Source organism: Anolis carolinensis, chromosome 3 (genome assembly GCF_035594765.1).
Source record: "Anolis carolinensis isolate JA03-04 chromosome 3, rAnoCar3.1.pri, whole genome shotgun sequence".
Classification (NCBI taxonomy): domain Eukaryota; kingdom Metazoa; phylum Chordata; class Lepidosauria; order Squamata; family Dactyloidae; genus Anolis; species Anolis carolinensis.
Window position 1 is genome coordinate 120,372,712 of NC_085843.1, and position 17,004 is coordinate 120,389,715.

General features: G+C 40.7%; 1 protein-coding gene across 4 annotated transcripts in view; it reads right to left on the reverse strand.

The window, feature by feature from the left end:
* Nucleotides 1-3,294: 3,294 nt before the first annotated feature.
* The window catches only part of arhgef7 (Rho guanine nucleotide exchange factor 7), a 147,913-nt gene continuing 134,203 nt past the window's right edge, over nucleotides 3,295-17,004 (reverse strand). For 3 of the 4 annotated variants that reach the window (XM_062975449.1, XM_062975448.1, XM_008107000.3), the window contains one exon: nucleotides 3,295-5,298. In XM_062975449.1, the coding sequence (XP_062831519.1) occupies nucleotides 5,176-5,298 (123 nt within the window). In that variant the 3' untranslated portion in view covers nucleotides 3,295-5,175. The remainder of the gene's footprint in view (nucleotides 5,299-17,004) is intronic. The other variant, XM_008107004.3, reaches the window with a different exon arrangement.

Consider the following 17,004-nt stretch of genomic DNA (forward strand, 5'->3'; position numbering starts at 1 on the left):
GACTCCTTAGAATTTCCCAAGGGAAACAGGCTTAATCAGCTAATTGTCTGGCAGCGATTCTGGCGCTTCGGCGATTCGCCTCCCTAGCGCCTCTATCTCTATTATAATTATCCTTACGAGAAAACGGGGGAGAATTCTGCCCAAGGCTTGTTTGGCTGACTTCTTGAGGGCAAACATCCTGCAGGTGCAGGGGCTCCGATTCTGGCTGAATCGGTGGGAAACCCAAGTTTTCCTCTTCGTCTGCCACAATAGTACTAGGAACGGGGCTACATGGCCCATGAGACATCACAAGAAGGGATTGGGGAATAGAAAGTCCTCTGGTCCATTCCGCGGGGAGATTATCTTCTGTTATTCCTTCCTTATTCTTAGAAATTTCCGCTGCCTTCCCCTTCCCTGTTCTTTCATTTGTCATCTTCTCAATTTGTCAATTTTCCCAGAGGTAATCTTTTAGTGGTGACCAATCCATCCTATGTCTCTTATTCTGATCTTGTAGCAGAAACGTCAACAAGTCCATATCCATATACTCCCTTATTTTTATAATCCATGTGTCTACGGACGGAATTTCTTTAGTGCGCCATCTCTGCACTAAGAGTGTCCGTGCTGCTACCGTTAGATAATATAGTATTTTGTCTTTATTCCTCCCTAATTTGAAATCCTTTAACAGGTAGTACTCCGGCTTCAAGTAATACTTTGTCTTTAATGTTTTTTGTGAGTTCTTGTGGATTTTTTTTCCAATAGCTATTAACTTTCTTGCATGAAAAAAGTCCCCGATCTGTCTCCACATTTCCAGCATTTCTTATATTGATTTTTGTAATATTTAGCCAGTTGTTGGGAAGTTAGATACCAGTGGAAAAACATTTTGTACCAATTTTCATTTACCTTTCTCGATCTAGAGTATTTTAATTTAACCCTCCATACTTTCTCCCAATCCTCTAATAGGATCGAGTGGCCAATATCTATTGCCCATTTAATCTTTTTTTTTTAACCAGCTTTCTTTCGGTATTCCATTCAAGAAGTTTCTGATATAGGATCCTTATCACTTTTTTCTCCCTTAGTATTATTTAGTCCCATATTGTTTCCTGTACCGTAAAGTCGTTTGTCATCTTTATAGCTATCCCTTATTTGCATATAATGATAACATGTTAAATTTTTGTCTATTGTCCTATGTTCTTCTAGTGATTTTAAGCTCCAAATATGTATTATCGTGTTTATTCAATAAGTATTTGTAGGTGTACCATTTATCCCTTGGAATCTCTATTTTGTCATGAGCCTCCCCGGCTGAGATCTAAAGGGAGTTTTATTATAAAACCTTCCCTTATACATATCCCATACCTTGAGAAGTGCAGCCCTGACAAAATGATTTGTAAAATTATTTTCTATTTTGGCTTTATTGTACCATAGATATGAGTCCCTAAGGTCATAGCCCCCCAAATATAGAAGCTTCTTTTTAACTAATGTGGCCCAATCCTTCACGCAAACCAAGGCACATGCTTCAAAATATATCTGGAAGTTCAGGAGGGATAGTCCTCTGTCTTTTGAATCTGTTAATATTTGGAATCTGTTCTTTGCTTTTCCCCCCATCCCAAATAAACTTTGTAATCTCTTTCTTCCATTCTTTAAAATAGTAGTTTGTCCTTAATATCACAATCATCTGAAATAAAAATAACAATTTTGGTAGAATACTCATTTTTATTAATGAGATTCCACCTAGTAACGTTATGTTTAAGAATTTCCATTTCTCTAATTTCTTTTTTATTTCTCTCCAGGTTGCTTCATATAGTTGTTTTTAAGAAGTTGGGAGTTGTGTGCTGTTTATTTGAATTCCTAAGTATTTAATGCTCTTAGTTACTTCTAGATTCGATACATCTTGTAACTTTTCTCTTCCATTTCTGTTATATTTTGGTTATTATTTTAGTTTTGGACATACTGATTTTAAAACCTACAACTTTCCCAAATGCTTCCATCTTACCCATCCATTTCTGTATTGTATCTAGCGGATTTTCAATTATGCAAATGAGGTTGTCTGCAAAGGCCTTGACCTTGAATTCCTCATTTCTTATTTTAGTACCCTTTAACTCCTCATCTTTTCTAAGCTCCCCCAACATTACTTCCATCACCATAATAAACAAGAAGGGGGACAAGGGGCACCCCTGTCTGGTGCCTTTCTTTATTTGTATATTCCCTGTCTCCTGGCCATTTATTAATATATTTGCTCTATGTTTGTGATATATTAACTTTATTGAATTCGTAAAGTAAAAGCCCATGTCCATATCCCTTATGATCTCTAAGATAAATTCCCAGCTTGTGTTGTCGAACGCCTTTTCTGCGTCCAAAAATTGGAGTCCTAATTTTTTTTTGTGGTTTATTCTCATAAAATTCAACTATATCTAGCACTGTTCTTGTGTTGTCCTTCATATATCTATTTGGTAGAAAACTCATTTGTCCTTTATATATCTATTGGGTAAAAAACCCGGGTAAAAAAATAAAATAAAAAAGAGACCTTTGAGTAAGGACTAAATTGCAAAACCCTGTTGAAAGCTCCTTAGGGAAGGGAGCTCTCTTTGGACTTTTGCTGCTCTATTTGGCACCACTATTATACAACTACTACACAACAGCTCAAATTCATCAGCTTCAAAAGACCTTCAGTGAATTATAATGCTCCCTGGATCATCCTCCTGATAATCAGATATACTGATAAATCTGTGAACATCTTGCGGCTTCTCCACGATGACCTGACGGCAACAGTCTTGGACAGCAACAGCTCCCAAAGTGACCAATTTAAGGTGGGATCAGGTGCCAAACAGGGATATGTTATTGCCTCAAACTTATTTTCCATCTTCATAGCCATGATTCTACACATTGTTAACAGCAAGCTTCCAATCAGTGTGGAAATCGCCTATTGGACAAATGGCTATCTCTTTAACCTTAACAGGGCGAAAGCCAAAAGGTTGCAAAAATGTATGTTATAGAATTCCAATATGCTGATGATAATGCAGTCTGTGCTCATTCAGAGTGATAGCCTATGATTATGACACAACAATACAATGGAAAAGCAGAGATACTCATGGAAATATAGCTTGAGAAATGCGAACTAACCCAACAACCTAACTTAACTTTGCTAGCTTGAATAAAGATATTGTCAACATATAGATTATGGATCTTCTTTTCTCCTTTATGGCCCAGCATACCTTACTTTGTGGAATGTGAAATTTTAAGTAGGTACTTACCTTTGTGCAACATAACCTGAAATAGATGTACAAAACCATCCCAGAAAATAAGGCCACGCCAGCACTCTATTGTGACAATAACCATTTATTTTCAATGGAAATATAGCTGCCCATTTCTGGTTGCTGCCAGCAAGAAACAATAAATAGCTGAGCCTTATTGCTTCAGACGTGGGAAAGGGGAATGCTTTATCTTCTTAATACAAGAATCAGTTATACCACATATATAAGCAGCTGAAATGTGTTATCTTTTGGGGGGGAAATTTCATTTTAGCACAAAAATGGGGCTGCCCTTCTAAATCCTGAGATGGGATATCCCCCTCTATTCAAATGGAACAAATACAATCTTATGTTTGGGTGCCATTGGGCTGAGTGTTTTTCTGCTTCAGATCACAGATGAGAACACGTAACTCACACAACGGCATTAGGACACCAAGTGAGTTTTACTATGCAGTAAAGCTCAAAGAGAGCATGCTGCTTTTAGACCAAAGTTCTGCTTCTTGTAACCTAAATTCCTGCTGTTAGGAACCAGCCTAAAACTCTGCAGTAAGACTGATACTAGCATCGCTAAGATTTGAATTGATTTGCCAGCTTCAAAAGTTTAACTATTTTGCCTTCAAAAACCACGAGCAACCTTCAGATCAGAGTACTGAAAATATATTTGACATGATCATGCACATTACCCAAACTGTGCATTTTCAATGTTCAATAAACAGGACAGTGCCACATTTTGTTTACATGATACTGATGATGTTTTCCAAAGTAACTGAAGCTTATTCATATTGAAAAAGGAAAATGGAAAGTGTTTGTTCCCCATATAAACACTATTTCTCTTTACTTTACTTGTCGCATAAAAAGAATTAAAGCAAATGGATTACTATTTCACTTGATCTTATCAATGGGGAGACAGGGCACAGAAATAACAAGATGAAATGTCAAGCCTGAGGTCTGAATTTTCCAAATGCTCTACATGCACATTAACCTGACCTCTGCTTCAATCATGATAAAAATAAATAATACATTTAATTCACACATACTATTGCTGCCCTGCAAAACCCATATACCCTAATTAGGACTTTTATTTTAACAACAGTGTTTGAGTTATATTAATATACTAGCCACCTGTAGGGTAAAGTACAGGCTCAACCATTTTAAAATGTAGTACATGAATCAACTAGTAACTAACATTTAAAAAACAAGAGCAAGCAGGTCCACCTTCACCCACCTATTCTGGATTCAGACATTCCCCATGAAATGTAACTGTTTGTCTTGGCTCCCAAGATATTAGCTTTAATATCAAAAAGCCAAGACAAAAAGTCAATTGATAATTTACTGCATTGTCAGTTTGATGTTTTAGAATACCGGTTAAAACGGTGTCGGAAGTTTAAAGAGACATAAATAAATTGGATTAAATTATTAAAACAGTCCAATGAATACTTGGAAACATGCTGGGACATAAAAATAAAAAACTAATGTCTAATACAAGTAGAACAGGTCAAAACAACCTTGGAACAGCGCATAATTTTCAATACATTTTAACAGAGCGTCAGTCATCACTTCTGCCGCTTAGCTGCAACCACGGGAAGATAGTATAACACTGTATCAGTCCTGATACATGAATCACATTTGCATTCAAAATTACAGATATTTACAAAGAGGAGGGAAGAACACCAGGGACTTCATAGCCAGCTGTTGCACTTGCTGCAAGATGAGGTAATTTAAATGCAAACAAGTTTAGTCTAGTCAAGTTTAGGGTCCATGCTATCTACACTTAAGTACAGACAATTTCAGTGAATGTACTGAATATTATTATACATTGTAGGAAAGAAAAAAAATTAAATCCAGTTAAAAGTCGTCTTGTAGTGCTCTCGATAAAACACTGACAAAATGTCAGAAGCTTTCCCAGCTTGATTGACAACTGGTCTTTCAACAGAAAGAAACGGTAAATTTGTTATAAATTGGTTTCATCCCAAGAAGGATCATTCATACTTTTCAGAACTTTCCGGACAAGTTTTTCAAGCTCCTTGCGAGCCCTTTGTTCTTCTTCCAGTGATTTCTTCATCTTTTTGTTATCCTGGCAAACAAAAGACAAACATATGGTAAAATGTTCTGAACAGCTGAAATGTTTTAGCCATCAAGATACCTGTTTTTATATCAAAGGGGATTGGGTGAGAAGACTTATTCAGTTGTACAGTTTTACTATCTCAGGTAGAATTAACAAGTAACAAAACCTGTCAAAATAATCAAAGGACAATAACAAGTAGCTAACTCGTGAGATACAGTGATGTTTTTAGGCATATTGTTATGTTGTTAAAGGGTGACTGAATATCTTCCAATTTTATTGTTCAGAACAATGTATAGAGGATTTTGAAAAAAAGGTAAACTGAAGAAATACACATTATTTAAATAACTTTGAACAGTATAGTATTAGAACAGTCTATTAAGAAAAAGGCAACAAAGGCTTAAATGTTTTACTGTTCAAATACTCAGAAGAATACAAGTCTTAAATGGAAGAATTACAACCAGGTTGCTTCCCTATAACACTGGTTTTTCAAGTGGCCATCTATGATTCACACATAATTGTGTCTGTACCTGAAAAGATTCTCAACTGATAAGATGCAGAACGGGGAGCTGAGACTAAAAGCCTACATTTCTGCTATATCATTATCCCTACCTCTTCAAAGGAAGTGTCTCAGTTCTCCTGCTCAGATCTCAACTAATTGCCAGAGAGTAAGGTAGTACAGAAGGAAACATCTAGATCAGTGTGCATAGCCTGTGGCTCTCCAGTTGTTTTGGACTTCTGGGAGTTGAAGGCCCAAACATCTGGAGGGTCAAAAGCTGTGCACCATTATCTAGAGCAGTGGTTTTCAGCCTGTGGGTCCCCAGGTGTTTTGACCTACAACTCCCAGAAATCCCACACAGTTTACCAGCTGATAGGATTTCTGGGAGTTGAAGGTCAAAACATCTGGGAGCCCACAGGTTGAGAACCACTGATCTAGATGTAAGGATGGGTTGTGTGAATGCACAGATGGTAAATCAATGATGTTACAGTTAAGCAACTCTTCTGTTTCATGGTTTCTATGACTAGCCAGTTTACCTAAAACCAGGTAAGCAAGAACATCAATCAAGAAATGAGAGGCTGAGTCAACCAAACATCAATCAAACATCACATATACGAAGTCCCAGAAATCTACATAGTTTATAAAGGTGAAAGGCTGATGGTCAGTAGCAATAGTCTTCGTGTACTAGAAGGATCATTACATACCCTTTAGTGTCCATAACATTAAACCACTTCACAAATTGCTGAAATGCTACTGCATCCCCTTGCCAACATCTAACAGAGCAGACAGATACTGGTATAAGAAACTTTGCCATCTCTGTCCAGAAAGAAACGTCTCTTGAGAGATCAAAATCATGAAGTGAGTGTTCCAGATAGGACTTTGCTCTGGGGAAGAAGGCAGAGAACTTAATTTCCTGGTTTACAAAAAAGGAGAGAATAAAAAGTGTATGTTGACATTGAGAAAGATTTCCTTCTGATGCCATATCAGGAAGCGGGATATGCTCATATATGTGAATAGGATAGATGAGTTCACCTATCCAGTGGTGAATGTTGACAAGGAAGGCTACAAACATGGAAAGGAGTCACAAGAAAACTGCAGACAAGTATGAACTGCAGTAGCACCATGACGAATTCCAATGCTTTGAAACTACTAGCAAAAGATGAACAGGTAGCTGTTGCCCTCTCCCAGTAAAACTTTGCCACAACCCAGACATGGCAAGCATTGCTGAGGTGAACACAAAGTCCAAATCTCCACAAGAGGACAAAGATGACTTAGGGAACAGAACTGAAGAGGGTGGCAGTGTACTCAATGATTTTAATGAACTCCAGGTAGAATTTCTCCACAATGACACATAGGCTTAAGCTGCCACAGAGGAAGAGAGTGTATCTGATATGCTGACAAACACTAACTTAAAAGATGGCCACCAACCACCAATATTTGATATACCTAACAATCTCTCCTTCCAAAAGGGGGGAATGAGCAGCAATTACTATCATTCATTCCATGGAAATTCACAAGGCAAGACCAACAGACAATACATTATCTTCAGAAGCAAAGAGGAAAAACTTCTTGTGGCTGGGATTAATCTCTACATAAAAGTAAGCATCTCAGAGAATGACAATCACAAACCAATTACCTCACCAGTTAAACACTCTTTAGGGTAGCTATACTGAAAAGTTTCACTGTGATTAATTCTTTGATGTTCTTGAGATCTACCGTAGTATAGGAAGCACTGAGAATAAAATATATCCCTTTCTCTACGTTTGCTAAATGCTCAACGGCCTCCTTCCATGACTTGGAGAGGAGAGAGAAGTTGAGCCACAGACCTCAAGAGAGAAGTCCTAGAATTCAATGATGCAACTCTGAAGATGATGGCACACACCCAGTGGTCTGATGACATAGCAAACCAAGCTGCATATAATTAGTGACATCATCCAAACTAGTGACATTTTGGATCACCTTGGGAAATACAGATCAAAGCTGTTTCCCCAATGAGTCAGCAATCATATGGCAGGCATAGTATTTTCAGCCCATCAGAGATTATTTATACATCTCCAACTGAGATCAGAACCTAATCTCATAGAATGATAAAAGTTATGACACAAACTTGTGACTTTCACCTACAATCCACATCAAGATGTGTTCACCTATTGCTCTGATAGCCTGCATGCTAGAATAAGACATAGCAACTTATGTCTTATCCTAGATGCCTGAAATATTACAAACCCTTAATCCAAAACAACAGTTGTACCATCCCCACACAACCTGGTTGTTTGCAATTCTCGGGCTACCACAGAGACAGAGCAACTACAGAAATGAACTTTCTACTCCAAAGACTATATTGTACCATATTCACACAACCAAGTCACTAGCAATTCTCAACATTACCATAGACTAGAGCACAATATAATCTCTTGGTATCTACCAGCCAAGTGAAAATACCAGCATGACTTTGGTGCGCCTCTCTCTGGTACAGAATATGCAGTACGGGAGTGTTTCAGGAGGAGCTCAGCACACTTACAGCTCAGTCGGGACTATCTTAGCCGCTTTCACTGAACACTCAGCTGGTCTAGAGAAGGTAGACAGCAAATACTCTGAAAACAATGTCCATTACTTGCTTTGTCTTTGTGGAGAATCTTTTTGAAATCCCACCTCTGACACCGATTTGCAGAGATGTGGAGGAGTTCCTCTTAATTATATTTATATTATTTCTGCCACCACTTATTAAGGATGTTTATTTACGCTGCCACCAGAGGTAAAGATGTTTATAATGTGGCCACCAGATGTCAAGGGGATTATCAACTCTTGCCACCACTATTGGAAGATTTAGCCACTGGCTACTTAGAGAGGAGACTTTTATTTTTCTTCTTTCTTCTTTATTCTTGATGTGTGTATATATGACAGACTGAGATGTTTGAGAGAACAATAACAAGTTTATTCAGGCACAACTTAATGGTTACAATAACTTTTCTTCTTGTTTGAGGCACGTTACTGAACAGTTGCAAAACTATATTGAGGTGTTCCAAACTTCTTAAAACGTCAGTTCTTTCTCCACTAACAGACTACCTTAAAATAAGCCACCAAACTTATTTTAAACTGACTCAAATAAACTCTTGAGCCTCCCTGATTCCCTCAACTGAGAATCAGACTTCCCTGTACCTTATCAGGGCACAGACTACCTAAAATAAGTCACCAAACATATTTTAGAATTGACTCAAATCCCACATTTGAGCCACCCTGATCCTCCAATTGAGAATCAGACTTCCCTGTGGTTCGCTGACCACAGACACTGACTGACTGACTTTCCCTCCAAATTCTGCTCTCTTCAGCTAACCCAGTTGGCTCCGCCCGCTTCTCCATGGCAACCAGCCTCTGAGTGCTGAGTAACTGAAATATTAACCCTTTTTAAAACACAGTTAAACATGGCATCTGTAAATTAAAATTCATACTTCTTTACAGTCTTGTTTTCTGAAAACTTGAAACTAGATCTTGACTACTCTTCTGGGTGTTCCTCTGTTGGCTACAGATTGATTCCTGCACTTCCTGACCTCTGAACTGCTAATTACTCACATAGCTTTTCTCTCTCCTCAAAGTGAATGATAACAGCCTTGCCTCAATGGTGTGCTGCAACAAAGAAATACTGATGATCTTTAACTTGATAGAAGTTCTCTGGAGTTTTAAGGTCAGCAGTACAGAGGAAGGCTTAAGATAAGAATCCTTGACCAGAAAGATGACAGCATTAGAATGACTAAAATGTGGAAGCAATTATTAGCATTTTCAGTGTCTGATTTATTTATTTATTTTATTTACAGTATTTATATTCCGCCCTTCTCACCCCGAAGGGGACTCAGGGCGGATCACATTATAACACACATAGGGCAAACATTCAATGCCCATAAACACATCAAACAGAGACTGAGAGACACACGCAGAGGCAAGTTAACGTTCTTCTGAGGGGATGTTCGATTCTGGCCACAGGGGGGAGCAGCTGCTTCATCATCCACACTGACACCACTTCCTCATTCCAGGTCATAAATTAGTTAATCTTGCCTCCCACTTTATAAGTGGTACCTTATCTCCTACTTGATAGATGCAACTATCTTTCGGGTTGCTAGGTCAGCAACGAGCAGGGGCTATTTTTTATTTTTAATTGACGGGTGCTCACCCCGCCACGGGCTGGCCTCGAACTCATGACCTCATGGTCAGAGTGATTTAAGGCAGCTGCTCAACAGCTGCGCCACAGCCCGGCCCTGATGTACCATCGACCCAGGGATAAGCGCACTAGAGTTTTGGCGACCCTGGAGAAGGTTAGATGTGGTAGCCTCCATGACAGTCCCCTCGGATTAAAGCTTTTGCTGTTCAATGCCAGGTCCGTCAATGGTAAATCAGCTATCATGCAGGATTTGATCCTGGACGAGGTGGCGGACTTGACTTGCATTACTGAAACCTGGTTGGACGAGCTCGGTGGGGTAAATCTCACCCAGTTGTGTCCTCCAGGTTTCGGAGTGCAACAGCAGGTTAGATCCGGGGGGCAGGGAGGTGGGGTTGCAGTGGTCTTTCGGCAGTCCATCTCCCTGGTCAGGTGCGCCGTCCCGCAATCTGCAGGTTTTGAGTGTGTTCATCTTAAGGTAGGTACCTGGGACAGCTTGGTGTACCATCCACCCTGCAACACAGCAGTCTCCCTACCCGAGCTAGCAGAGGTGATCTCTGGTGTGGCGTTGGTCTCCCAGCGACTGGTAGTGCTGGGGGACTTTAACATTCATGCAGAGGTCACCTTGACAGGTGCAGCTCAAGACTTCATGGTTGCCATGATGACCATGGGGCTGTCCCAAGTGATATCAGGTCCCACCCATCAAGCTGGTCACACACTCGACCTGGTTTTTGTTGCTATGGATGGTGGTGTCAGAGTGGAAGAGCAAAATATTCTTCCATCACCTAATCAGTTTAAAACTCATCGTAACCTCAAACCTCCGCAGGTTTGGTGGACCCATTAAGATGGTCCGCCCCAGGAGACTTATGGATCCTGATGAATTCCTGAGATCTCTTGGGGAACTTCCTGTCATGGAGGCTGACGATCCTGTCGATGCCTTGGTGGACTGCTATAATAGCGAGATGTCCAGGGCAATTGACACCATCGCCCTCAAACGTCCCCTCTCGTTGCAAAGAGTCACTTCAGCTCCCTGGTTGTCAGAGGAGTTAGCAGTGATGAAGCGCAAGAGAAGAGGACTAGAGTGCCGCTGGCAGAAAACTCAGGACGTCTCTGACCGAACACGGTCTAGTGCCGCTATTAAGGCCTACTCCATGGCTTTGCAGGCAGCCAGGAAGACCTTCACGACTGCCCACATAGCGTCTGCAACTAATAGACCCTTGGAGTTGTTCTGTGTCATTGCGGAGCTCCTCCACCCTCCCGAGGGTGGGGAGGCACCCGAGGACTCGGCACTCCCCCTGAAGGCACAGGTCCGCAGCTTGGGGGTCCTCCAGGACTCAGCGCTGACATTTGATGCTCAGGTGTCGGCGGTGGCCGGGAGGGCCTTTGCACAATTAAAACTTGTGTGCCAGCTGTGACCATACCTCGTGAAGTCTGACTTGGCCACGGTGGTCCATGCCTTAGTTACCTCTAGATTGGACTATTGCAATGCGCTCTACGTGGGGTTGCCTTTGAAGACCGCCAGGAAACTTCAATTAGTCCAACACTCGGCAGCCTTGTTTCTAACAGGAGCCCAATACAGGGAGCAGTCAACCCTCCTGTTTAAGGAGCTCCATTGGCTGCCGTTCATTTTCCGGACCCAATTTAAAATGCAGGTGATTACCTATAAACCCCTGAATGGTTTGGGACCCATCTACCTTTGGGATTGTCTGTCCCCCTATGAACCTGCACGGTGTCTTCGGTCATTGGGGGAAGGCCCTCCTCTCGTTTCCGCCACCGTCACAAGCGCGGTTGGTGGGGACGAGGGAGAGGGCCTTCTTTGTAGTGGCCCCCTGGCTCTGGAACTCGCTGTCTAGGGAGATCAGGCAAGCCCCCACCTTGATGGCGTTTCGGAAGAGCCTGAAAACCTGGCTTTTCACCCAGGCTTTTGGTTAAGATCGCCCACCCCCATCACAATTATCATCATAATTACAATTATACTCCTCGACCTTTTGTATTGGTCGCGCTATTCCTGATTACTTGATATTAATTCAGGTCTCCTCCCAATCCAATGTTATCTTAATTGAATCTGGTACACTTTATCTATTTCTGAATTTGCAACTCATAATGTGCACTTTGCTTATCCACTTTTGCAACCTCATTGGTTTTAATTTGATGTCTTAATACTGCGTTTCTGGGTTTTTCCGGTTATTGTGTATGTATTATTACTGGTTTTTGTTCTGTATTTTGATGTTTCGTATTTTGTTATTGTTTTGTATCTGATTTTGCTGTAAGCCGCCCCGAGTCCCCTTCAGGGGAGATGGAGGCAGGATATAAATAAACTACTTATTATTATTATTTTATTATGACACAGCAAACAAGGTAGATATGCTGGATTTCGTATCACAAAATCACAAGTCTAACACTTCCCAAGTGTCTAGGACTGTGTGATGTATTTTCGGATGATGCGCGCAGATCCCAGTAGGGTGGCCTTTTGCAGTTGGCAGATCGTGATTTTGTCAATGCCTATTGTTTCCAAATGCCGGCTGAGATCTTTTGGCACGGCACCCAATGTACCGATCACCACCGGGACCACCTGCACTGATTTCTGCCAGAGTCTTTGAAGTTCAATCTTGAGGTCCTGATAACGGCTGAGTTTCTCCTGTTGTTTTTCGTCAATGCGGCTGTCACCTGGGATGGCAACATCAATGATCCAAACCTTTTTCTTTTCCACAACTGTGATGTCTGGTGTGTTGTGTTCCAGAACTTTGTCAGTCTGGATTCGGAAGTCCCACAGTATCTTTTCGTGTTCATTTTCCAATACTTTTGCAGGTTTGTGATCCCACCAGTTCTTTGCTGCTGGGAGGTGGTACTTGAGGCATAAGTTCCAATGAATCATTTGGGCCACATAGTTGTGCCTCTGTTTGTAGTCTGTCCGTGCTGTTTTCTTACAGCAGCTGAGGATATGATCAATGGTTTCGTCAGCTTCCTTGCAAAGTCTGCATTTTGGGTCATCAGCTGATTTTTCAATCTTGGCCTTAATTGCATTTGTTCTGATGGCTTGCTCCTGGGCTGCAAGGATCAGGCCTTCTGTCTCATTCTTCAGGGTCCCATTTGTGAGCCAGAGCCAGGTCTTCTCCTTATCAGCTTTTCCTTCAATTTTGTCAAGGAACTTTCCATGCAATGTTTTGTTGTGCCAGTTGTCAGCTCTAGTTTGTAGTGCGGCTTTCTTGTACTGGTTTTTTGTCTGCTGTGCTTTGAGGAGTTTCTGATTTTTGACTTCAATCAAAGCGGGTTCTTCACTTTGCTTTACATATTCTGCCAGGGCATGTTCTTCTTCTTCGACTGCTTGTTTTACTTGTAAGAGTCCTCTGCCCCCTGATCTTCTAGGCAGATATAGCCAGTCAACATCACTGCGAGGGTGCAGTGAATGATGAATGGTCATGAGTTTTCTTGTTTTTCTGTCCAAATTGTCCAGTTCCGCCTGTGTGCAATTTATAATGCCAGCAGTGTATCTTATGACAGGTATGGCCCAGGTGTTTATGGCCTTGATGGTGTTGCCTCCATTGAGCTTGCTTTTGAGATTTTTTCTGACCCTTTGTGTGTATTCTTTGCTGACCACAGTCTTCACATGTTCATGCTTGATGTTGTCCAGCTGTAGTATGCCGAGATATTTATAGGCCTCTGGCTGGTGACACTTTATCGTTTGGCCATTAGGCATATTTATGCCCTCACTTTCAATTATTTTTCCCTTCTTCAATGCCACTGTCGAGCATTTGTCCAGACCAAACTCCATGCTGATATCAGTGCTAAAAATTCGGACAGTGTTGGTCAGAGACTGGATTTCAGTTTCTGTTTGCCCATACAACTTCAGGTCGTCCATGTACATCAGATGTGAAATTTTGTGAGATTTCTTAGAAGTTTGATAGCCGAGATTTGTTTTTTATAAGATTGTTGACAGAGGGATCATGGCAATAATGAAAAGCAGAGGGGACCATGAATCTCCCTGGAAATTTCCTCTTCTGATGTTGACAAGTCCATAGCTTTCATTTCCAACAAACAGTTCAGTTTTCCAGTGCTCCATCATGTTTTCAATGAAGGGACCAACTTTTTACAAATCCCGATGGCGTCCAGGCACTTGATGATCCAGCTGTGTGGGAGTGAGTCAAAGGCCTTTTTGTAGTCAATCCACGTCATGTGAAGATTAGCTTTTCGGCTCTTACAGTTCTCCAGAATCATTTTGTTAATCAATAACTGGTCTTTTGTGCCCCTGCTTTTCCGTTTGTTGCCTTTCTGTTCATCTGGCAAGATGTTTTTTTCTTCAAGATAATCTTGAGCTTTGTCAGCTATGATGCCAGTCAGTTGTTTAAACATAGTGAGCAGACACGTTATTGGCCTGTAGTTTCATGGTGCTGCTCCTTTTGCTGGATCCTTTTGTATCATGTAAGTTCTTCCAGTTTTTAGCCATTCATTGATACTTCCTGTCTGCAGCATCTCATTGAATTGTTGGGCTATTTTTCCATGTAAACTAATCAGATGTTTGAGCCAAAATCCATGAAGTTGATCACTACGAGGCGATGTTCAGTTCTTGACTTTTTGCACTCGTTTGCTGATCATTTCAGTTGTTATTTCCATCTGTTCCATTTTGTTCTGTGAGAAGTTTCCTTCAAACTCCTTTATCTACCCAGCGTTTTTGTTGTAGTTCTTATTATTTTCCCAAAGCTCTTTCCAGAACTTCGTTGTTGCAGTTTTCTCTGGCTTTATGGTTACTGTGTCTGTTGTTTTGGTTCAGACTCTGGTAGAACCGTCTTTGGTCTGATTGAAGCAGTTGATTTTGTCTGTACTGGATGATTCTGGCTTCATATCTTTCAATTTTTCTGGCTGTTGCTGTAATTTGTTCTTTCATGATTTCCAAAGCTTCTTCAATTTTTCTGGTGTTCAGCCAGTACTTTCTGATCAGGTATTGCTTGATTTTGTCATTCTTCACTTTCTTCTCTTTCATATTTTTCAGGTTACTTGAATCTGATCTAAGATTTTTGATTTTCAGCTCTAGCCTGACCTTCCACTTTGGTTTCCCAGTCGATTTTCTTTGGGACTGCCTTGGTTGTAGGAGCCCAAGCTCTTCAGTTACTATCACTGCTGCACTGTAGGCAAACTGGTTTGTTTGTTCAATTGATGTTATTTGGACAGTGGAGAGTACTGTATTTACATCTTTCATGAGAGGCGCCAGGTGTCTCTTGGGCACTGTTTTTAGAGTTGGGAGCCACTTTCTTACTGCATTTGTTGCAGTATGAGCCATGATCTTATCCTTGAGCTCTTGTTGTCTTGCTGTCAAGGTTTCTGGTGGTTCAACAGGTGTTTCACGTGCTGGTTCTTCAAATTCTTGCAAAAGCTCCACACTTTCTTCTGGTTCAATCTGTTCCACCATTCCAAGTGTTGCTGGAGTCTCTGCTGCTGTCTGTACTGTGGTCTGATGGTAATTTGCTTTGCAGATTTTCTGGATTTTTTCGAGTTCAACTTCACTGAACACTTTGTTTCTGATTATGAATCTTTGTTGGTCAGCCAGTCGGGGTTCTGTTATCTGTGAGTCAGGTTACTCTTGTTTCCATAGTTGATGCATCCTTTTTTGGTAGCCGCACTTTTGAGGTTCAGAGTTGTAGTAGCATTTCATAATTGTGTGGTTTTCTGGCATTGTATATTTTTGCCGCTTCTGTGACTGTTCATTTGTATTTTGATTCCGTAGCTCACTTGTCGATGGATGTCCAGAATCAGCAGCATCCACCGCGGTCCTTTTTATCCTGGGTGACGACCGAGCCAGTATAGACTTCGTTGTGGTTTGATTCTCCATAATGCTAATGGGTTAGGTGCTCTTAGTTCCACTCCTCAGCTGAGGCCTCTCTGGCCCCCACCACCACCACATCAAGGTGGCACCTGTGGGGGGGATTATTATTATTATTATTATCACCAGAAGGGACTAGCTGCATACATCTGGTGATACCATGTTGCACATCTAAAGGAAATTGTGACATTTTGGAGGCACAAAGCTTTATAGACAAGAATAAAAAAGCATATCATCTGTCACTCACCATTTCAGTTTTGACAGAACCATCCATCTCACCTCTCCAACAGGCTGCACAAGTATTGGAAAATTTATTGTGCCTATACTTTCCTCATTTCATGCATCTCCTGCCATAGTTCTAGTCATGGTGGCCCAAATGCTGCTGCTAATAATGATAAAACCTTTATTATGGTATCACTAGATGTATGCAGCTAGTCACTGTCCCATCACCCTGACAGGTACATCTGGTAGAAACATGAGATTATTGATGTTTTCAAAGCCATTTTCTACAGGAAAGGGCAAAGCTTTTGGAACTAGTTCCAGAAAGCTTGCTTGTACACTTTGGCAAAGGCGACAAGTGCCAGGTATCCTTCTCCAGACAAAGGAGACAATTTGGACAACACTCTTTTTGAAAAGAATTTTGAGATATAGGCCACGAGGCTGAACTCAATATACAATGTGAAGAAAAAGAAAATGTTAATGGAGAAAACTGTCAGAAGAACAAAATAAGAAATACAAACAGCTCTCTGCCTCACTTAGATTTTTAATTACCTTGAACAATAAAAAGCCAGAATAGTAACTTGAAGTATACGCAAGCATTGAAAATAGCAACAAAAGTTCATATACAATAAAAGTACAAGCAACTTGCAAAATTATCCCTGCAAGAAGAATTGAGCACAATGACTTGTGTGTTGCTAAAGGCTGAACAGCTACTCAACCCTTATTTAGGAAACATAAAATAAAACAATCCCAAATGGCAGTAAATATGACTGCACCTGAATCGACCTTCACAATTTGGATTTGGCAGGTAAATTTTTAAGTGGGGCATCTCTAAACTAGTAATCTATTGATGTACTTTTGGGTCTTTCCCATCTTTTGGCAATTTCTAGCTTTGCTGTCTCAATTAGAAGCAATAATAATAATAATAATAATAATAATAATAATAATAATAATAATAAAACTTTATTTGTATTCCGCCCTATCTCCCCAAGGGGACTCAGGGCGGATTCCAACATACAGTGGCCAACATTCAAT